The following is a 23,901-nucleotide window of genomic DNA, read 5'->3' as shown; positions in this document are numbered from 1 at the left end:
AGGGCAGTGAAATTCTAAAATGAATTATTAAAGAACATTGTTTTGCAGTATCTATAAAAGAAAAGCTATCTGGTTTCAGTTATTTACTTGCACAACTAAAGCGTCAATCTAGAACACATTCAGCACCATATCAAAAAGTCTACAGCAACTTGATCCTTTGTCATTTTTAACTGAGCTCATTTGACAAATTAATGAATTAACAGAGATCAATTCAAAACAGCTGCTCAGTGACACAATAATAATAAGCAAATGTCTAATAAAGTTAAATAAAATTTTATACATAGCTACCGCTTTAAAGTCCCAGGGTAATTGACATGTGAATAAGAGCTCTATAATATAATTTAGTTCTTTTTTTATTTTTTTTGAGGCGGAGTCTCATTCTGTAGCCCAAGTTGGAGTGCACTGGTACAATCTTGGCTCACCACAACCTCTGTGTCCAGGGCTCAAGGGATTCTCCTGCCTCAGTCTCCTGAGTAGCTGGGATTACAGGCGTACACCACCACGCCTGGCTGATTTTTTGTATTTTATTAGAGATGGGATTTCATCATGTTGCCCAGGGTGGTCTCGAACTCCTGAGCTCAGCTGATCTGCCCATCTCAGTCTCCCAAAGGGCTGGGATTACAGGTGTGAGGAACTGTGCCCAGCCTATAATTTAGTTCTTTATCTGGTTGTATGCACAACTTGTAGTATAGAGCAGCAAACATTTATGACCATGAGTATAGCTACCCAATGCTAAGTCTGCCAACTGAAAGGCCTGTGGTGTTGGTTGTGGTTGTGATTGTTGATGAGCCGTTAACTGATTCATGTTCAGCCTTTCCCTCTGTAATAAGAGGCACTCATCCCACTTTCATTGTTTGTTCCATGTGCAAAAAAAAAAAAAAAAAAAAATTGTTCCATTTGCTCATTTATAAATAAAATTCTCTATTCATTTTTCTGCTAGAAATCTTCAAAAAGTGAAGAAGAATGCGATCACCCCTTGTGTGGCACTCATTTACAATACAAGTTTGCACACTCCTTCACCTGAATGCAGTCAGCAGCTTACTCTCACCCCAGCCCAGAACCACATTCCTCAGTTAACATGTAACTCTCTATACATTCTGTACTTCTCTTGACTAGTAGAATTGGAGGTGTTTACAAAGCTGACAGTACATTAATTCAGAAACTATGGCAGCCACCAGGTAAAGTTGGAAGTTTCCTCCACCGTCCGGCTTTTCTAGACATCTGTCAACAGGAAAGCAACACGGAAACGAGCGAGGCCTTGAGTAGCATGTGCATCTCGCGGGGTATGCGGTGCTGTTTCAAACCGAGTCCACCTTTACTAGATTATTTTTGGTCGTCAGTGGAGACGGTTTGCATTTAACCCTATCAGCCATGTCGTTAGAGCTATCCACAAAGAACATCCTGGCTGTACAGAGCGAGACTATAATTCTTCTGTATTCCTTCCTGAAATTTTGGTTCAGTAGCCCGTATATAATGGCATTGAGGCAGCTGTTGAAATATGCCATGTAGTAACTTGCCACAAACAGCCACTCTGGGATCCTAGGCACCATGCTGGCAGGGTCAGAGGCCACGGCCAGGCCAATGAAGTTCAGAGGAGCCCAGCAAATGGCAAAAAGGACAAAAACCACAAACATGGTGACAAAATTCCTGAAGTCCTGTGGTTTCAGCCTGGGTTTGCGGTCAGGTTTCACCCTCTGTCTGACCTGGAGAACCAGGATCCATATTCTCAGGTAACAGAAGATGACTATGATCATGGGGAGGAGGAAGTGGAAAACCACCACGGCGATGGTGTAGGCAGAGCTGACGGACTGTGCGAAGGTGCACGAGTAGATCCTCGGGTCGTACTGGAGAGTCCCGGCACGGAGGTTGGGCAGGACAGCCACCAGCGTCAGGAGCCATATGAGGAGCACATAGCAGAAGGAGTTCTTGCTGCTGTACAGTTTGTCGTACTTGAGACTGTGGCAGATGTAGCAGTAGCGGTTGATGGCAATGCCAGTGATGTTGAATATGGAGCCGATGACGCTCAGGCCCATCAGGAACCCACTGATTTGGCAGTGCAGATACCCCAGGTTCCACCCATTGTTAAATATCGACGTCAGCACCAACGGGTACGGATAAACAGCCACCACCAGGTCTGCCACCGCTAAGCTCACCACAAAGATGTTTCCTGAAAGAGAAACGTTTAGAAAATACAGTGAATACCAGTTCACACTGGGTTTTCTGTTACAATTGCTAAAGAAGGAGCTGCTTCTGCCTGCAGCTCTGATGACCTGACATCACAGCTGCTGCCGCACTGCAAATGAACTGGAGGCCATTTCACAGGAAGCCAGCCCACTGCCGCTCCTGACATATCAAATCCACTGTTCACACTTCCCCGCCTCCCCAGAACAGGGCCTGTTCCCTGTTCCCTGTTCCCTGTTCCAAACTGCTGTCTTTCAAACCCTTGTTTCTCATCTCTTAAAAAGTCCTGAGATCAGAATACTTGCATCCCATCTGTTGTTCTAGAGCCTTCTACATCACCTGAGCAATCTCATATGATGTTATTTCTCAAGCCAGCCACAACTTCCTTAAGTTCAAGTCTTCATTCCCTCTGTAGTCCTTCAGCAGCTCCCAAGGGGCCTCTAGCTTCTGTTCTCACTGACCCCACAGCGCAGGAGTTACAATCAAGAGGGCTCTGTCATCAGCCGTCTGGATGAGAACACAGCTTCACTCCTTACCAGCTGTCCAACCGGGGCAAGTTACTTGACCTCCCCAAGCTTCTGCATCCTCCCCTAGATGATGGGATAATGAGCATCTTCCTCTTGGGGCTGGGGTGAGCATGACATGAGACTATCTGTGGCGAGTGCCATGCACCGTGTCTTATACCAGAGAAATGTTCTTATTCTACGACTCCCTCACCTTGAACCAAAGGAAAATGCAGAAATTCTCCTAGATTTTATAAAGAACTGTGTTACAAAACTTAAACCCTAAATAGTCTAACTATTAATTTTCTCAATTAACATAGCAACACATATTTAATTATAGAAAAAAAAACTCTGGTCACTTTTTTATTTTTATTTATTTTTTATTTATTTATTTTGAGACCGAGTCTTGTTCTGTCACCCAGTCTGGAGTGCAATGATCTGATCTTGGCTCACCATAACCTCTACCTCCAGGGCTCATCCTCCCACCTCAGCCTCCCAAATAGTGGGGACCACAAGTGCACACCACCACACCCAGCTGGTTTTTGTATTTTTGTAGAGATTGGGTTTTGCCATTTTGTCCAGGCTGGTCTCAAACTCCTGGGCTCAAGCCATCCACACACCTCGGCCTCCCAAAGTGCTGGGATGGCAGGTGCGAGTCATTGCTCGCAGCTACGTCAGTCAAATTTTATGAGATGTTCTGCAAATATGGGTTCTTCCTTTTGCGGCTCTTCTGCCTTTGTTTCTTACTCTTCCTTCTGCCTCGAATGGCGCCTCGCAGCAACTTTCTAAATGTTACCCGTTCTCCCAAGTCTATCTCAAATAGAAATGCCGAAGCCTTTGCTCATTTGCCCACCTAGAGGTGAGAGCTTCCTCCTTTGAAGGGTCTTAAACCACTTTGTACTGCTTTTTACTCAGATTAAATTATAATACATTCAATTCCGTTTACATATTAAATGCATATATTTGGTGCTGGGGAAACAGGAATTGAGAGACAGGAAAAGCCGAAAAAATTACACTAGAGTGGCCAGGAGTGGTGGCTCACACCTGTAATCCCAGCACTTTGTGGGGCCAAGGTGGGTGGATCAAAAATCAGGAGTTCAGGACCAGCCTGGCCAACATGGTGAAACCCCGTCTCTACTAAAAATACAAAAATTAGCTGGGCATGGTGACAGGTGCCTGTAATCCCAGCTACTTGGGAGGCTGAGCCAGGGGAATTGCTTGAACTCGGGAGGCGGAGGTTACAATGAGCAGAGACTGCGCCATTGTGCCAGCCTGGGCAACAAGAGCAAAACTGTCTCAAATTTAAAAAAAGAAAGGAAAATTACACTAGAGTAAGCAACAGCACCAGAGCACGCACTGAACCAGAAGCAGTGAGGAAAGGGGTGCGCTAGACAGGGATGGAGGGAGCCCCAGGTGGAGGGACAGAAGATTTTGCCTTCTATTCTATTGACCTGTAAGCCAGGCTTCCCTGCCTGACTCGAGACGGTGGCCCTCGTGAGTACATTTCCTCATACTTGCGTACATTTCCTCATATTTGCAAATATGAGTACATTTCCTCATATTTGCGTCCCAGACCACACCCAATAAATACAGTGACTTTTGCTCATACCCTTGATGAGTTAATTAAACTGTCACTTCGCAACATTTGAAATGAAACAGCCCATAGCAGTCATGATGAAAGAAAGGTAAAATTTGTGCCATTTATTTAGGAATTTCAGATACATTGTCATAAAAGCAGATTCTTTAAAAATTGGTTGTAGTCATCCAAATTAAAGTTACAAAGGCAAGTTTATTTCTCCCACAAATTACTTTCAATTAGCGTTGAAACGCCTACATTCCTAAGAGGCCTATTTTAATAAATTACTGGCTCACAATGTTTAATGCTTTAAAAGTATCTATACTATGTGAAATTCTGTTCCAAATTGAATTATCATTATAACAGCACATTTTTACCCAGAGTGTCATGATGACAAACTGGCCTAATATTGGATTTATTTTTAAAAGACCTTAAAAATGAAATCACAAATGATGTCATAAATTTCTTTCATGTCGAATACCCTGCTTCATTTATTTTATAGTAATTACATTGCATTATAATTCAAGTAATTACATTAATTAGATCATTAGTTTAATTCTTCAAATTCATCCCATTTTACAAATGCTTGGTGAAAATGAAGCCACAGACTCCGTACAGGTGTGGCTATCAGGTAGCTCACATGAAGCTTTAGCACAGGCGTTCATGTGTGCATGGGGGGTGTGTGGTGTCTGGGGGAGAAGGAAAAAGGGAATTTCCTTTTTACTTTTATGAAATTCACCAGATGAGAGTAATTAAATCATCTAATTATAATTATACACATTATAAGTTCATCTCTTCCATTCTGAAATCTGTGTGACTCCAGACATAGGGACAATCTACCCATTTCTACAGCTATCCAGGACTGTATGCCACAAGCTTAATAATGCATTCTGAAATGTCCAATAATGTCTGTTCATGGGCAACAATTTCTTCTCTGTTGAATATAGTTCCAATCCTTACTGTGGCAGAATCATAGAATAATAGGATGTTAAAATTGAGAGATGTGTTAATGATCTCCCTGGATAATTCCTACTTTTTAAGGATGAGAAAATAAAAATATAGAGTTAAACTGGATGAAGTCGTATGACTGCTTAGTGAAAGAGTCAGGATTTTGTAATGCTATGAATTGATGTTGTTCAATGTTACTTCCCTGAGAAAGCTCCTGTGCTCCTACAGATATGAGACTCAGAAACTGGGCCCTGTGGCTACCTCCTGGCTTACAGCCTCTCCAGGCACAATTCTAAAGAAGCATATTAGAACTAGAACCTTCTAAAGAGAAGATGGGGGAGGAAAACACCTAGAAGTCAGTATGCTGGCAACAAGACGGACAGCAATCAGCCTCACGGTGATTAAAGGCACCAACTATAAAATGCACAGTCAATATTTGTTCCCAGGAATAAAACTTTAAATTGGAAGTGAAATATGGCATAGATATGAATAAAATAAGGTAACAGACAATAAAATGTCAGCTTGCCGGCAGTGCCTTCCTCAGAACTAGTCCGGTGAGTCCCTTCTGGGAATGACACAGCAACACGGCATTGCTTTTCTGTTTATCGAAATTATGTCTCTACTTCGCCCCATCTCCCACAGCCCCAGCTGTCACCTGGGTGAGGACACTGCCTGCTTTGACATCTTCTCCCTCCACCTTGAACAGTACCTGGCCGAGGGTTAATCAACGGACAGTGGGTTTATATTGTGTCAACTTTGTGAAACTGAAAAGACTTTTTCTTGCACCGCTCCGGGTTAGTGTTCCCCACAAGAGGCAATTGCATGAGATTTTGAAGGCGGAAGTGCAGCAGCAGCTTGCTGTCTGTGCTCAGAACATCTGTGTCAAGGGCCAGACGCCACTGCAAGCTCGGCGCTCTGAGTCTTACCTGCTGCCCTGCAGGGGGTGGGCGGCAGCAGTGTGCCCACAGCTTCTCCAGCTCCTGCTCACCTCCTCATGGCTTGGAGGAAGTGAGAGACCAATTCATAAGGTGAGTTTCGACCATCCTCCAGAGCTCCAGTCCTTCCTCCCAGGTTCTAGCTTCCCCTGCGTCCCCTCCTAACATCCAGCTTTCCTTCTCAACTCCGTGAACTTTAAACAGCAGCGCCAGACACAGAAGCGAAAGCCTCAAATACACGATTCCATCAGCTCACACAACTGCTCTAGCAATTTTGCTTCTTGGATTGATTGAACCCAGACTGATACAGAATTTGGTTCTGGAAGTGGACCAAGGAGAACCTTCAGGAGGGTTTCTCTGTATTGGTTTTGGGTTACCTGCAGTTGATTCTGTAACAGGACTAGATTTAAAGTATTAGAAACCCTATTTCCAGTAGTTAAGGGACACTGGTAGTCACGGCCTGCAGGGGCAAAAGAATTCCTTAAAAGACCACCTGGGCCGGGCACGGTGGCTCATGCCTGTAATCCCAGCACTTTGGGAGGCCGAGGCAGGGGATCACGAGGTCAAGAGATCCAGACCATCCTGGCCAACATGGTGAAACCCCATCTCTACTAAAAATACAAAAATTAGCTGAGCATGGTGGTGGGCACCTGTAGTCCCAGCTACTAGGGAGGCTGAGGCAGGAGAATTGCCTGAACCCAGGAGGTGGAGGTTGCAGTGAGCTGAGATCATGCCACTGCACTCCAGCCTGGCAACAGAGCAAGACTCTATTTAAAAAACAAAACAAAACAAAAAAAAAAACACCTGTACTCACCTTCCAAGGTGAAAACAATGTCATTGCATTACCCTCCAACCACTACGTTGAAAAACAAAATATACCAACCATACAATGGGTTGGACGTACTAAACAAACCCATATCCTGAGTGACTCAAAAAGCTGTCAGTGTTGACTGGAGCCCAGAACAAGGCCCTGAAGGCTGCTCAGCCACCTGATCCATCTGATCCAATGGCTGTGGTCTAAATGTGTCTCCCCCAAAATTTATGTGTTGACACTTAATCGCCAATGTGATGGTATTGAGAGGTGGGGCCTTTAGGAAGTGATTAAGTCATGAGGGTGGAGCCCTTACAGATGAGATTAGTGCCTTTATAAAAGAGGTGCCAGGGAGTTGTTCATCCCTCCACCATGTGAGGACTTAGCATTCATCCACTCCAGAAGACACAGCAAGAAGGCACCATCCTGGAAGCAGAGAGCAAACCTCACCAGACTCCAAATCTGCCAGTACCTTGATCTTGGGCTTCCCAGCCTCCAGAACTGTGAAAATCACGTTTCAGTTATTTACAGCTCCCCAGTCTATATTGTTATAGCAGCAGGAACAGGCTAAGACACCAATGGTGCTTGAATTGTTTCTGTGGTTGTCCCTTCGTATCAGCAGGGACTGGCTCCAGGATCTCCACAGACACCCAAATTCATGGCTGCCTGTATTAGTCCATTCTCATGCTGCTGATAAAGACATACTTCAGACTAGGCAATTACAAAAGAAAGAGGCTTAATGGACTTACAGTTCCACGTGGCTGGGGAAGCCTCACAATCATGGTGGAAGGCAAAGAGGAGCAAGTCACATCTTACATGGATGGCAGCAGGCAAAGAGAGAGCTTGTGCAGGGAAACTCCCCCTTGTAGAACCATCAGATCTTGTGAGACTCATTCACTATCTCCAGAACAGCATGGGAAAGACCTGCCCCTGTGATTCAATTACCTCCCGCCAGGTCCCTGACAACACATGGGAATTTGAAATGAGATTTGGCTGGGGACACAGCCAAACCATATCAATGCTCATGTCCCACAGTTGGCCCTGCAGAACCTGTGAATATGTGAAGTTGGCCCTCTATATCTTTGAGTTCCACATCCCTCAAAGATTGTATTTTCAAGTCATGATTGGTTGAATCCCTGAAAGTGGAACCCATGGATATGGAGGGACCACTGCATGTAATAAGAAAAAAAACCCTTCTTACTTGGTTTCCATATGGCTTTTCATGACCTACGGACACTACCTGAAACTGGATGGTTGCAGCACTACAGACCCAATCCAGTATGGCCCTGAAAAACAAGGATGGAGGAAGACCCTCCCAGGAAACAGAACTTGGAGCAATGCTTCAAAAAGAACTTCAAACTGGTTGTTCATTTGTCCTGGAAGGAGAGAGGGCCACAGGTTCAGATCTGCACTGATTAATGGGCAGTGGCTAATGATCAGCTAGATCAGGGGTCCCCGACCTGATGGGGACAATGGCTAATGGTCAGCTAGATTCATGGGCAGTGGTTAATGGTCAGCTCGATCAGGTTGGAGATGCCTGATCTAACTGACCATTAGCCACAGACCGGGTCCATGACCTGGTAGGAACCAGGCTGCACAGCAGGAGGTGAGTGGCACGTGAGCAAGCATTATCACCAAAGCTCCCCCTCCCGTCAGCTCAGTGGCAGTATTACATTCTCATAGGAGCGCGAACCCTGTCGTGAACTCCATGTGAGGGATCGAGGTTGCACACTCCTTATAAGAATCTAACTAATGCCTGATGATTTGAGGTGGGACAGTTTCATCCCAAAACCATTCCCCCACCCTGTCCTGTGGAAAAATTGTGTTCCATGAAATCAATCGCTGGTCCCAAAAAGGTTAGGGACCACTGAGCTAGATGGGCAAGGATTTGGAAGAAACATAATTAGAAAACCAGTTACGGGGCTCTGGAGAAGACATAGGCACACAGACCTCTCAGAATGGATACTCAGTGTGAAGATATTTGTGTCTTGATGGTGGAACCTGTGTATATCAGTTAATCTGTCTTTGGCCACCAGTCCTTGACCAATGGACTTACAAAGTTGTCATGGCAGCAAGGATAGAAGTTATTCATGAGCTCAGCAACAGATCACTCCTCATGAAAACTGATCTGGATGCAGCCACTGCTGCACTGCTGGATGTCCAGCCTGCCAAGAGTGGAGAGAACACCAATGGAGCACCATTCCCTGGGAAAATCAGCCAGATGCTGCTGGTAGGCGGATTACATACCACTTCCATCATCAAAGGGAGCAGTGGTTTGCTCTGGCTGGAACAGAGACATACTCTTGAGTATGGATTTGCCTTTCCTACCTTTTCAGGCCCTTAAATCTTCTAGCAACCTGATACCCACAGACTTAAAGGATGCCTTATCCACTATGATGGTATTCCTCATGGCATTGCTTTTGACTAAGGAATTCCTCTGACAACAATGAAGTATAGCAATGGGGCCATGTCCTGGGAATTCACTGCCCTACCAGGTTTCCCATCTCCAAACAGCTGACCTGACAGATTGGTGGAATGGCTTTTGAAGGTTCAGTTTCAACACCAGGTGGGTGAGCCTAGGGTACAGACCCCTATCATGTGGCACCTGCTGTAAGTCAGTGATTAACATAGAGTGTCCTTTCATCCCATGGCCAGGATTCATGAATCAGAAAATCAAGGGTGAAAATGGCCGCTCATCCTCTCCAATTACCCTGGTGATACCCTAGCAAAATGTGTGCCTCCTTTCTCTGAAACCTTAGGTTCTGTGGGTCTAAAGTCTTAGTTCCCAAGGGAGCAAGGCTTCCACCAGGAGACGTTTCACTGGTTTCATTAAACTGGAAATTGAGGCTAGGCACAGATCCTGGCATTTTGGTAGGCTGAAGTGAGTGGATCACTTGAGCCCAAGAGTTCAAAGCTATAGGGAGCCATGCTGGTACCACTGCACTCCCGCTTAGACAACAGAGTGAGATCTTGTCTCAAAAAAAAAGACAATAAAAAAACTGGAGGTTGAGAGTGCCACCTGGGGGCTCCTCATTCTAGTGAATCAATAGACAAAGAAGGGGATTATTGCGCTTAACGTGTTTAGTCCTGATTATCAAGGGGAAATTGGTTTATTATTACACAATAAGAGCAAGGAAATATAGGTCTGGCATGCCAGAACTCCCTAGAGTGTCTCAGTACCCCTGTGCCCTGGGATTGAAGCCAATGGGAAACTAACCCAATACAGGCAGGAATGCCAGTGTTGCAGAGTGTTAGGAATGAAGGCTTCAGCCACCACAACATGCAAAGAGCCAGAGGGCAGAGGGAGCGGGGAGGACATGGTAGTTCCAAATACCCACTACGGCCACCTGGCCAACTGCAGAAATGAGGGCTAAAATAATGATGAATACTTCCTGCTTGCTTTACCATGAATAATTTGTGAATATAGTAATAACTTTGTGTCTCTTTCCCTCTGCTATTCCCCTACCATCTCATATAAGATGTGTTAGTAGTGAACCTTGTATCTCAGAATTTAAGTGATAGGATATCAAACGGGAAATGTGACTCAACTAGAATAATAAAGATCACATAAAGTTGGATAAAAAGACTGTACTTTCTTTTACAAAGAGGGTTAATGTATTTTCAGTTTTACAAGGGATAGTTGCATCGTTAGATGGAAGCATAATGTTGATATTTCCTTTATTTTGAAGTTAAATATGGTTAAAAGAGATCTATAGATAGAATCCAAGTTGCCAAGGGGTGGACTGTGTTCAATTACTGTTGCGTCAACCTAGCTGAACCGGAACTATGCTCCCCAGAATTCCATTTTCTGCATAATTATAGGATTGCCTCATCCACAAAAAAATTTTGTGTAAGATTTGGAAAGTGGAAATGGAGCAGCAGCTATTTTTTTTATTTTTATTTGTTTTTCTTGAGATGGTGTCTGGCTCTGTCACCAGACTGGTATGCAGTGGTGTGACCTTGGCTCACTGCAACCTCCACTGCCCCCCACCCTCGCACCGGGTTCATACCATTCTCCTGCCTCAGTCTCCCAAGTAGCTGGGACTACAGGCACATGCCACCATGCCCAGCTAATTTTTGTATTTTTAGTTGAGATGGTGTTTTACCATATTGGCCAGGATAGTCTCAATCTCTTGACCTTGTGATCTGCCCACCTTGGCTTCCCAAAGTACTCGGATTACAGGCATAAGCCATCATGCCCGACCTGCAGCAGCCATTTGTGTAATGCTTTTTTTATGCTAGATATGCCATCATTAACTAGTGAAACTCTTAGCTGAGTGAAAATACAGGAATTTCCTATCCTGGGCCAGACTCTTACCTTTTATCAGTCATTTTTGCTCTTTTTTAGAAACCTCACACTCTGCAATCCTCAGGCTGATTTGCATTTGAATGAATACTTCTGCATCACTTTGCTTTTCTGTGAATTACACAGAAATCTATCAACCTATCTGACACTGTGCAAAGTTTGGACCCTGTGTCTGAAGTTTTCATTAACAAAGAAAATGTGTATTTCTGAAAAACTTCTATGTTTCTACAGCTCTGGTCACCTTTTTCCCCATTTGATAATCTCCAAATCTGTGCAATGATTAAAACTGCAGAGACTTTATTTCCTTCTGCGTATGGGTTAGCAGGGCCCATTACCACAGCAAGCCTGGGCTCCAGGCAGTTTCTGCACATCCTCTGTCTTTCACAGGTGTTGTCGTAGACGCTGCTGGCGCATTTCTCCCCAAAGTGTCTGTGAGTGCTGAGTGCCTTCATTTGGCAAGGACTGCATCCTTCCCCAAGACTGCCTTCAGTGATCAAAGAGCCACTGACATTGGGTACAAATGACCAGTCCCTTTGCCTCAAGTAATGGCAACTCTGCTGGATTTATGCCCAGAGGCCCCAACTTACGGATGAGGCCAAGTCTCAGCTTTCCCTGAGATCCCATCCCTCTCCGACCCCTTCCCCTGCCCTGGTCTGCTCTCCTCTCCTTCTTACAAGCTCCCCCATGAGAGTGCGCCCTCAGCAAAGCACGAGTACCAAGCCTCTGTCTCAGGTTCTGTTTCTAGCAAACCTAAAATAGACCTTCAGCCCTATGATGAGATTGGGTGGTTTCCTAAAGAGGTCACTGGCTTCTTGATAGAAAAAAGGAGCTACTTACTATGGTGACTTATAGACACAAACCAACCATACTGGGTACAGACTGTAGCTGCCTCCCCGCACTGTTCTTCCAATACTGAGTAAGAGTTACAGACTGTAGCCTCCTCCCCGCACTGCTCTTCCAATACTAAGAGCTACAGACTGTAGCCGCCTCCCCGCACTACTCTTCCATGCTTCCGTCCTTGCTATGTGTGCATCTGCTTCCAATATCATGGCAGCGTGAAACCACACACATTTGCCCAACAGTCTGTCTCCCGCTGAGACTCAGGTCCCCACTGTGGACATGAACCTTCACATTCTCACGGTGAGCGTAGAGCCCAGCACATAATAGGTGTTCGGAAATCATTTGCTGACTGAACTAATGCACCCTTGGACTCTGAACTGCTCCCTCAGAAAAGTGGAAATTAGTTGCTCTTCTGCTGGTATCCACTAAGATGCTGGTTTTCCCAGCAGGTCAATATTCACTCCTTTCATTTCAGACTGGACTTTAACCATGTGGAAAGGAAGGTTAGAGGCCCCCTGAATTACTGTTCATGAAGACTAAAAGAAACTGAGTGTGAGTGTAATAAACACCTCACGCAGTGTTTGTTACTGGTCACAGTGATAAAGACCAGTAATAAAGAACTATTTACAAACTTGGTTTGTGTTTTTTAAAATTCCACGTGCATACATGTTAACTGTATGACAAGAGAAAGCTGAGCTATTGCTCAGGTGTGTAAGGAATATTCTCTGGCAGTACAAGGGAAAGGGAAGGGCTTTACTTCGAGGCATCGAAGCACACAGCCAGTGTTTTAGATTCTTAAATGTAAAGAGACTCTACCTAGAAACGTGTCTTTACAGATTACTAGAGGCAGTGTGCACCATGAGTGTAGAAACAAAAGCCAGATTCAAATCCTGGCCATGCCACTTGCTAATGTGACCTCAGGTAAGTCACAGCTTCCCACAGCCTCAGTCTCTTAACGTGGAATAAATCAAGCTGCTTAGGGCCGTGGTGAGGATTTGAGGGGGTGTGGCCCATCTTCCTTTGCAGGATTACTCACTCATGTCTTGCTTCTATTCCCCTGTGATGGAAACCACACGTCTTGCTTCACAGAAGGTTCCTCCCTCGTACACAGTCCTGGCTAGGGAAGATCCTCCCTGATCCCTGCAATGGAACAGGGGTCTCTCCATAGCCGATGAGCCTCCTCTCATCCTGTGTCCCTCCTGCCATCAGCCTCACTGCTCCCCTCCACCTTCCACACACAGCTCTCCACAGCACACATGACAGCTCGTCACCCTGCAATACCCAGGTTTAAACAGCGCCGCCATATTCAGTGACATTCTTGGTGACCCCTTCTCCTAGCCATTAACTCCTTAAACTCTCCAAACTATGATACTCTTTTCATGGGACACGCCGTCCTCACACCCTGTTCAAAGGACACACTCTCCTCCCCAAACCCATTCATGAGACACCGCCCGTCTCACACAGTGTTCACGGGACACGCCGTCCTCACACCCCGTTCATGAGACGCCACCCACCTCACATGGTGTTCATGGGACACGCCGTCCTCACACCCCGTTCTCACACGGTGTTCACGGGACACGCCGTCCTCACACCCCGTTCATGAGACGCCGCCCGCCTCACACGGTGTTCACGGGACACGCCGTCCTCACACCCCGTTCATGAGACGCCGCCCGCCTCACACGGTGTTCACGGGACACGCCGTCCTCACACCCCGTTCATGAGACGCCGCCCGCCTCACACGGTGTTCACGGGACACGCCGTCCTCACACCCTGTTCATGAGACGCCGCCCGCCTCACACGGTGTTCACGGGACACGCTGTCCTCACACCCTGTTCAAAGGACACACTCTCCTCCCCAACCCCGTTCATGAGACGCCGCCCGCCTCACACAGTGTTCATGGGACATGCCATCCTCACACCCCGTTCATGAGACGCTGCCTGCCTCACACAGTGTTCACGGGACACGCTGTCCTCACACCACGTTCATGAGCCATGCTGTCCCCCTCACACCCTGATCCTGGGACACGCCGTCCTCCCCACACCTGGTTCACGGTACTCGCTGTTGCTTGGACACCCTGTTCCATCTGAGCACCTCAGGGCTCCCTTGCCTCCTGGACCCCACGTGTCCTCCTGGCTCATCCCTCTCTCTCTCTATCCCACTCTGTCTCCAGTTCCCATCTGGTCTCTAACTTGATTGTTGACTGCTGCTGTAGAGAAAATCGATAGACTTTGGCACTGCTTTATATTATACACAGTATTGTACACTGTACACTTTGCATTGTACACTGTATTGCATATATACCGTATATACAATATGAGAGACCAAGGGCACCGGAGGTGTCTTTAAGAAGTCGTGCACATTCCTGCTTGTTCCCATCTGGATTTCAGTCAGTGTTAAAGGTGGAACATCCTGCAAGTAATCCTGCTCATTTTCTATGCCCGGTTACTGTCTTCTGAGAAGGGTGGTTTAGTGAGACATTTGTTACTTGTAAAACATCCACAGTACAGCCTGACTGGTTCAGCCTTTCACCCTTACACAGAAGATGAATTACTGATACTGTACCTTTATTCTTCTTAGAGAATTTAGGATGAAACTTTAACAAAAACAAAATCATAATACTTCAGCCACATAAACAAGCAATCGAAAAAACGATATGAACTCTCTTTAGCGTAGGAGTCTTTTTTTCCTTAGGCACTCGCCCGAACCTGGAAGGACTTGGTGAAAACCCCATCTTAAATAAAGAGGTTAACTGCACTAAATAATAACTCCAAACTGCTAAATCCAAAAAAGAGTTTTACTAAAAATGGCACAATCATAATAGAACCCTATTTATATATGAAAGTTAAGTCAATGAGAGGAAAACAAGTTAACACTACAAAAGTATAAAATAATATTGTCATAAAAGTAATTTTTTAAAAGTTAAAACTTTGACTCCATTTTTATATACTTAGAGTATTTAAAGACCTGTGAGTGTGAAGTATTGCATTCTGCCTTAAAAATAAAAATATATTTATGCATCAGAACTCCACACCAAGAATACTAAATAACAAAAGGAATTTATTCTGCTTCTGGGAATGTTATATTTAAATCATAATGCACTTTAAGTATACAGCAAGCCATTTAGCTCTTACGATATTAGTATTGTCCCAAATTAACAAGTGAGGAAACTGAGCAAATTAGGTCACTTGCCCTACGTCACACACATGGGATGGCAGAGCCAGGGTTTTGCCCCAGGCAATAGGTTCCAGAGGCCATGTGCTTCAGAGGGACATGTCACAACAAATATGACCTATAATAGCACTAATCTTCCATAGATAAGGAATGCTCAATCTATAAAGATATATATATTATATATGTAAAACAATCTTTAAAAAAAGTACATGGCAAAAGACTGTATGATACCTAAACAGACATATACACAAATGAGAAAAGTTGAAAGTATTCCAAATTCAGAGGGAACAATTAAAGGAGCTAGAAAGGTAAGTAAATAATAAAAGGAAAAAATGGAATGAAAACTAACTGGCAAAAACATCTTAAAAGGAAAAATTGCAATTTAAACCACATCTTAAAATAAAAACAAGTGAACCAGAATTTTCTCTGGAAACAAAATCGTGTCCTAAGCTCCTATAGATGGACCTAGGAGGCATCCAGCAAGTATTTCAATAAAGAAGGAGGGAATTAACGCATGAAGGATGAAGGCGCATTATCCCTTCCAAGATCATAAGAGTTCTGTATTCCTAAACGTGTTCAGAAAATCATCAAAGAGGAAATACTAATTACTGATTACGCACTTTCATAATCCACCCCTTAATAACTATGTAAGAAACAAGTATAAATGCAAGTTAGCAGGCTCGTTCTCCAGCAGGCGTTTCTTCAAAAGACCTGAAGCCAGTGTGTTCTTCTCTAATTGTTATGCTGTGTCTCGATCACTGATCAGTTTCTTCAAAATTCTCTCACTAACTCTGTCTCAATCTGCTGCTATTTCACATGTGAACTAGTTTTCACATCTCCCAGTTATGACATTGTTCTCTCCTCCTAAGACAACAACTTTAAAACATTCTCATGATTGCTCTAAGCCCCAGCTACCATCTACCAACCAACTTTCACGTTTCTCTTGAAAAAGTTTTCTGCTATATAAATATGCTCCTATTTTCATACCTTTGTACACCATGTCTTATCTTTGTTTGAAAATAAAAAGAACACACATTTCGAAAGTGCCTTGATAGAAAGTCATCTCTTCGAAAGTAGAAGCCGCGTTTGACCCAAGCTTAGCACAGGACCTTGAATTTTTACAAATCTTCAAAAATTTACCAACCATTTACATTCTGCCTTATACTGTAGGAATGCAGTATTTATCCAAATACATATTCAATTCAATAAGCACCAAAACCACTCAGTATCAAAGCAAGTGAGCACGCTTTTAAACCGTTCGCTTAACAAGTCAAATTCACCTCCATTAACCTGAATAATATTCAGCACCATGCAAATGCATTTTATTTCCTGTCTTTTCTTCTGAGATTGATTCCTTCAATGTGATTGCTGGAAGTGTACAGCTCTGTAGAAAGACAACTGTTTAAGCACTTCATCCAGAGAATCCAGCAGTTTATTTCTAATCTGCAGCATTATTTAATTGCACTAAAAATCACAGAGATATCACATACAGCCCTCAGGTTTCTGGTCAACTTGATTATTTGAGAGAGGCAGAAGTGAGGCTGCTGATTATCTTCATGAAGAGGCAGAGATGGCACCAATGATACTGTGCAGAGTTCTGTGCAGGCATAAATGCTTCTTTAACAACAATCCACGAATTGCCTCGTTGGTACTAGAAAGCTCTAAAGGAGTGTGTCAGTTTCCTTTTTAGAAGAAAGGGTATTTCTATCAGCAAGGCAACTTACAAATACTTAGAAAGAAAGGGAAAACTCAAGCCACCTTGGAAAGATCTTCCCGTTCACTTCAGTTATTCTGGTGATGATTTTTTAAAGGTGCTAAGGAAGAATGGGCAGAATGAGCTCCAAAGACTGTGTGGAGATTTAAAGTGACTTCCAAGGCATGATACTTTTCAATGCAGATACTTCTTAAACAGAACCATCAAATGGCAGTAAATACTAATAGCAGGAGGTTTAATCTAGGACTATTTTATCCTCGGTTACCTTCCAAAATTGCCAAGAGAAAAATGATGCTGAAAGCCAGCAAAAGTAAGCTCTATCTTTTCTGCGATTAATTTAACACTGAAAATTCCTGCCAGAAATACTTTCTTATAGAATGAATAGCTGGAAGAACCAAAGATCAGACTCAAATTCAATCATGTATTTGAGAGTCTGAAACTACTGTCATAAGGTTTACAAGGGATTCTGGGAATTACTTTGACATATTTGTAAAAACTTAGAGTTCCATAACAATGTACTATACAAACCAGGATAGAAAGTCATAGAAATCTGAACAACAGCTAAGAATACAAGGGGGAAAAATCAATAAAATGTCTCTAGAGTAAAAAATTGCTTTGAGTCAGTAATTTGAAATATTGTGGAAAGCTACAGGAGGGAAACTACAGCAGCGCCAATAAGAAACCTCTCGGCTTGGAGATCGCATGAAGCGGGGTTAGCTTGAAATCATTTTCCAAGTCTGCACAGTACAAGTTAGGTCATAGGTTTTTGAATAGTAGCATGCTTGCCCAAGGAAGCCACTCTTGCTTCTAGAGCTGATTCACTTAAAATTAGAGAACAGCTGAATATCGAAATAATCAGTCTTTACATCTCAGGCCTTCTTGTTGCAGAGAGATAATGGTTGTTACAAAAGGGAAAAGTCAGACAATGGAGATTTTGTGTATTTTGCATAACGTCACAAATGGGAATTCAATTCTAACCCTTCCATTTCTGACTGATTTCACTCTTCCAGTTCACATTGTCTACTTGTTTTTTTAAAACATACACTTAAAAATAAATGAACATTTAAAAAATAAAAACAATCTAAAAAGAACTAGTCACCGGATGCATACTAGTAATAAAATAATACTATTATTTGTACCTCAAAATGATAGGTAAGTGGGTAGGTAGATGGATGGATGGATAGATGGATGGATGGACGATGGGTGGGTGGATGGATGAATGGGTGGGTGGATGTATAGGTGGGTGGATGGGTAAGTAGGTGGACTGATGGGCGGAATCTAAGTTTATCCTTCTAGTATCCCTGTAAGATAAGCGGCATCTTAAAACCGCCATGGTACATCCAAGATTTGAACCAGATCTCTGAGGCCCAAAGTCCACATTCGTTCCATACTCTATGCATCCTCTCTGAGTGGTAATGCAGAATGGATAATTATAACATTCTATAGAGACCTAAAAGAAACAAGTGCAAGAGAGGCTTAGCACAGTGTCAGCCATCCAACCATCCAGCCATCCTGGGAAACTACTTTTTTTTTTAACATATACTGACAAGTTTACCCTACTGTGCACACAGATTAAATAATAATAATAAACTGCTTTTGACAGGTGTCTTTCTAAAATATATTATATCCCTGTCTTCTTAAGTAGAACACACCACTCATGATGACACCTCTCGTTGATGAATCAGGTGATGATAATAAATATGTTCCTGCACTGTGCTGCTTTCAGGAGCAGTTAATGGTGAGCAGGGTTATTTGCATCTTCACACTGTAAGCACAAAAGGTTGTGCTTGTTCTGTTTCTCAGACCTACTTTTAATGAGTCTATTTCAACCCAAGCTGCTTGCTATGATGTGCTATTTCTTTAAATGTGTCAATCTTCCTCCTAATTTCCTGCTCATAATCTACAGGGAACTAGACACCAGCATCACAGTTTTGTGGCACTCTAAGTCAGAACAAATCCGCTGTAGGTGAGAGCCTGTCATTTTTGCTAATTTCCATTTATTGGCTGTATTCTACCTCAGTTAGATTGCCAGATAATTGAATTTTGAATAGGCAAGATAGTATTGTACTGTTGCCTGATACTTTGTAAAATAAATTTTATTTAAGTATAATGTACATACAGAAAAGTGCATGAATCATAGGTCTATGGCGCAATGATTTCCAACAAACAGAGCACACCTTTGTTAGGAGTACCCAGAAAACAAACAAGCCAACACAGTATTACTTGTTTTATCCTTTTCAAAGTATTCTCATATGTGCCATTTCACTACAGTCATTGCAACACTCTTATGAGGCTAAAAGGTTAGGTATTATCTGCAATTCGACAAATGTGGAAAATGAAGTTTGGTATTTAGTTTTGCTGATTTCTGAAATCAGAAGATGCACAGCAAAGATCTAATTCTAGCATTCCATTGCAGGAATCGTCCATTGTGCTATCAAATTTACTCAGAAGATATGATATGGCAGTATCACTTCTATCGTCAAATTGTGGACAAGAGTAGAGCGAATATTCCGTTGGCACCACAGATGCCAGTGGTTGCAGCTTACTTCGGCTGTGGCTGTCCGGTGTCCCTGCCATGCAGGTTGTTAGCCATTTTCAATTTATTCCCTGGGAAATCAAATGTCAACACAGTCCCTTGATGGGAGGAAGGTGGCAGAAATCACTGCAATTATACCAGCTTTCCAAAGGAAAGTGATGGTTCAAAGCCTAGATGCTTTCGCCTTCTCATTTCTTCCATTCTCTTCTTCCCATTATTTCATCCTTAAAGCCAACAAAATTCATTTAGCTGAAATGGGAGGTCTGAAAATCATCAAAACTTCTAATAAGCATACCAAAACTTACATCTGAATCAGCTATCCTTATCACCGTTTCAAATCACCATCCATTCCAGAAATTCTCAAATGGCTTGAACTGCACATATAAACAAAAAATCCCTATTATAAAAACATGAAACTTCTAAAGTTGGGTGGATTAAAGCTCACTAAAGGTCTCCCCTTAAAGCTACAGGAATGTAGTATTTTATGGATTGCCCTCTTAAGAGCATGTCTTAGCAAATAAAATACAAAGTGTGTGTAAGGAGCGCTTTTCTTAAGTTCTTCTTCAGAAAACACAAGAAGTAAAATTGTTCAGGCGAGAACACTTTTTACTTTTTATTTTATTTTTTTGAGATGGAGTTTCACTCTTGTTGCCCAGGCTGGAGTGCAGTGGCACGATCTCTGCTCACTGCAACTTCCACGTCCCAGGTTCAAGCGAGTCTCCTGCCTCAGCCTCCCATGTAGTTGGGATTACAGCCGTGTGCCACCACCCAGCTAATTTTTTTGTATTTTTAGTAGAGACAGGGTTTCACCATATTGGCCAGCTGGTCTCGAACTCCTGACCTCAGGCAACCCACCCACCTTGGCCTCCCAAAGTGCTGGGATTACAGGCACGAGCCACCACGCCGGGTGGTGAACACTTTTTAAATGAAAGGTTCTGCAGGATTCAGACTTCCCAAGTGCTGCAGCTGTTGGCAGCAGGGCGAGCTCTGGAGGCCAGCTCTGGGAATTCAGCCCTGCTCACTCTTACAGTCCCTGTGAACAGCCTGCAGCCCCAGTTTCTCCTCTGTCAGGTGAGTTAAGAATGGCACCACACACCACAAGGATGCCCTGGGATGAGTTAACCCAGTGCTTCCAACCTGTTTGGTCCAGGGAAAGCCGTTTTTGTGGGTAGGAAGGAATGAGCCTCTTCTGGAAGGCAGACTTCCTCCAGTTTATATCTCACCTACGAAGTGAGCTTATTCAATTTACTAACTCAAACTCAATTCATGTTACTAGGTACCTAACTAATTCTCAAATTACGGACTGCAAAAGCATTACAGGGGGTGGGGAGAGGCAGGGGTGAGTCTCCCCAAAAGGAGCTAAACAAAATTAGAGCTTTTCTTAACTACCTGGTTAAAACAAAAATATTGATCTTGGCAGACATTGAAGTGCATGTTTCCTTCCCCACACCTTCTCCCAAAAGTGCCTCCAAATAAAAAACTAGTTTCTTCAGAGAACCAAGCATCTAATCATCACTTAGAAGTCGGAACATCCAGTATCCTAAGAACAAACTGTCCACAGGTTCCCCGCAGAACAAACCAGTTCAATGCATTGCTGGAGGAAAAAGCAAATTTAACTGAAGCACAAAATTATCTGCAGTTGCATATTATATGTAAGGGTACTCTTTCTGCTCACGCCTGGCTACCTGCCTCCTCTAATACAACAACTTCCGTTTTTAAAGTGTCAACTTGTTTACTTTGAGGAGCCGCGGCCTGCCGGACACAGCATGTTTAGGGGCCTTTTTTTCCACTGTAGGCTCGTAACTGCAGACTACTCTGAACAACAAAACCACGGCGGCTGCTCCAGCGTTTGGCCAGCTTCTGTGTTTCCATATTTTAACAATGTTGGAAAAACTAAGTCACATGTAAGACCAAGCAGTTGATCACTGCGTTGCAGAGGCTGTTGGAGGAGCTTTCTGCAACCTGGACTTGATGTCTCTCAATCTAGTCAAACTCAGACGGGACAACCAGACGGGAGTGTCCCCACAGGAAGAGAACGCGACTCTGGCGGGGTATCCCATCTCTTAGGGGCTGCGGCTCCGTGTCTTAGAAAAAGGCACTTTCAATGGGCAGGCTGGAGGAGGAGTCTCTCTAACAAGAAGGTAACTCCGCGTCCGCAGTGCCCAGGAAAGAACGCGGTGCTTGCGGGGCCGGCGCAGAGGCGCTGCGCCCCGAGCGCTGGCCCCGGGAGGCGGCGCGGCCCTACCTGCGTTCCGGAGCTTCTTGTTCCGATACACCGACAGGATGACCAGCAGGTTGCCCAGGACGTCCACCACGATGGTGAAGATGAGCACGCAGGCCAGCGCGGACGCCAGCCACGAGGGCTGCGGCCGCGCGCCGTCTCCGCCGGGCCCGGGCTGCGAGGCGTTGGGCAGCGCGCTGCCGTTGCCCGGCATGGTCCCTGGGCGCGTCCCCGCCGCGGAGCCATCGCCCGCTGGTCCCCCCGCCCGGCCACTTTTAAGGCTCCGCCCGGCGCTCCCCGCGCCCACGCCCATCCCGCGCGCTCCTCCACGCCGCGCCTCCGGACGCCACGGCCAGGTGACACCTGGTGTCCGTCGCGAGCCCGCTTGGACTCCCCGCCCGCGGCTCGAACCCCGCACCACGGGCCGACAGCGCCCCGGTGCGGGAAGCCGGGCCCAGCCGCCGCGCCCTGGGAGCTGTGTCCCAGGCCTCTCTCTCCTCGTGGGCGCCCAGCGAGGCTGTTCATTCATGTGTTTCTTCGCGGCGATGGGACTGTACACCCAGCAGGGCCGGGCTGCCTGGGCTCAAATGCGAAGTGGGATTGGGGCGAGTTCCCCAGCTGTGGGCCCCACTTCCCTTATCTTCTTCTGCAAAATGGGAATAAAATACTATCTCACCGGTTAGCCTCATAATTAGTAAAATTTAAAAAGCCAAGGACTCTCTTCCGTTGTGTATTGCACCGTTTAAGATGGTGCTAGACGTTTCCGATAATGAAATGACATTTTCAAAGAAAAATGTAAAAATCGATATTTGCAGATGATAAAAATGTATGTACTTTTGTAAGTACCAGTAAAAATGAGAAAGAAAGCACACTGAGATGGATCGGATACATGACAGCAATGTAAAAGTGCTAGGAAATGACCTAACCAGTTGTGTGCAGTGAGGAAAAAGCTTTATGAAAACCATGAAAGGAAATTTAAATAAACGGAGAGACTTACAGTGTTCCTAGATTCAAAGCTTGAAATTTTTATTTTCCTCATGTACTTTATGCCAGCCCAAGAAAAATATCAAATAACCGGAAGTTCTTTTGAAAGAGTAAAAACCAAGTGTAGGAAAAGGATTTGAATAAGATGAATAGGAAAGAAGTGTGACCAACTAAGATCAAAATGTTCATTAAAAATTACAATAAGTGCCAGGCACGGTGGCGCACACCTGTAATACCAGCACTTTGGGAGGCCGAGGTGGGCAGATTACCTGAGGTCAGGAGTTCAAGACCAGCCTGGCCAACATGGTGAAACCCCGTCTCTACTAAAAATACAAAAATTAGCCAGGCGTGGTGGCACATGCCTATAATCCCAGCTACTCAGGAGGCTGAGGCAGGAGAATTGCTTGAGCCTAGGAGGCGGAGATTGCAGTGAGCCAAGATCATGCCACTGCACTCCAGCCTGGCTGACAGAGCAAGACTTTGTCTCCAAAAAAAAAAAAAAAAAAAAAAAAAAAAAACTACAATAAGTATGCCAGGCACGGCTGCTCACGCCTGTAATCCTAACACTTTGGGAAGCCAAAATAGGAGCATCTCTTCAACTCAGAAGTTTGAGGTTTGGTGAGCTATGAGTGAACCAGTGCACTCCAGTCTAGTGACAGAGCAAAATCCTGTCAAAAAAAAAAGGCCAGGCGCGGTGGCTCACACCTGTAACCCCAGCACTTTGGGAGGCTGAGGCAGGTGGATCACCTGAGGTCAGCCTGGCCAACATGGTGAAACCTCGTCTCTGCTAAAAATACAACAATTAGCCAAGTGTTGTGGTGGGTGCCTGTAATCCCAGCTACTCGGGAGCCCCAGGCAGGAGAATCGCTTGAACCCGGGAGACAGAGGTTGCAGTGAGCTGAGATCATGCCACTGCACTCCAGCCTGGTCAAAAAGAATGAGACTCTGTTTCAAAAAGAAACTAAAACAGTGTTGAATTCATAAACAATTCGGAAAAGTATATAAAATAAAGATTTTATAAAGTTAACAGTTCAAATCAGGAGGGCTGGGATGGACCACGAAAACAAAAATGCATTTAAAGAAAATTTAGGTAAATATTTTGAGGTGGAGAAGCACTCTGTAAGCATGGAAAAAAAGACAGGCTGGAACTGATCCTCAGCGTAGAACAAACAGGT

The 23,901-nt window shown here is 44.4% G+C and overlaps 1 protein-coding gene across 1 annotated transcript; it reads right to left on the bottom strand.

Moving 5' to 3' along the window:
* Nucleotides 1–1,264: 1,264 nt before the first annotated feature.
* Nucleotides 1,265–22,131, bottom strand: MTNR1A (melatonin receptor 1A). The gene is made up of 2 exons (XM_010377990.1): nucleotides 21,767–22,131; nucleotides 1,265–2,167 (listed from the first exon to the last, which is right to left on the bottom strand). Exons 1-2 carry the CDS (start codon nucleotides 22,053–22,055, stop codon nucleotides 1,299–1,301), a joined length of 1,158 nt encoding a protein of 385 aa, XP_010376292.1. The 5' UTR covers nucleotides 22,056–22,131; the 3' UTR covers nucleotides 1,265–1,298.
* Nucleotides 22,132–23,901: the final 1,770 nt, after the last annotated feature.

Source organism: Rhinopithecus roxellana, chromosome 2, assembly GCF_007565055.1.
Source record: "Rhinopithecus roxellana isolate Shanxi Qingling chromosome 2, ASM756505v1, whole genome shotgun sequence".
In the NCBI taxonomy this organism is placed as follows: Eukaryota; Metazoa; Chordata; class Mammalia; order Primates; family Cercopithecidae; genus Rhinopithecus; species Rhinopithecus roxellana.
The sequence above is the reverse complement of the archived record's forward strand: the minus strand, read 5'-3'. Positions and strand labels throughout refer to the sequence as shown.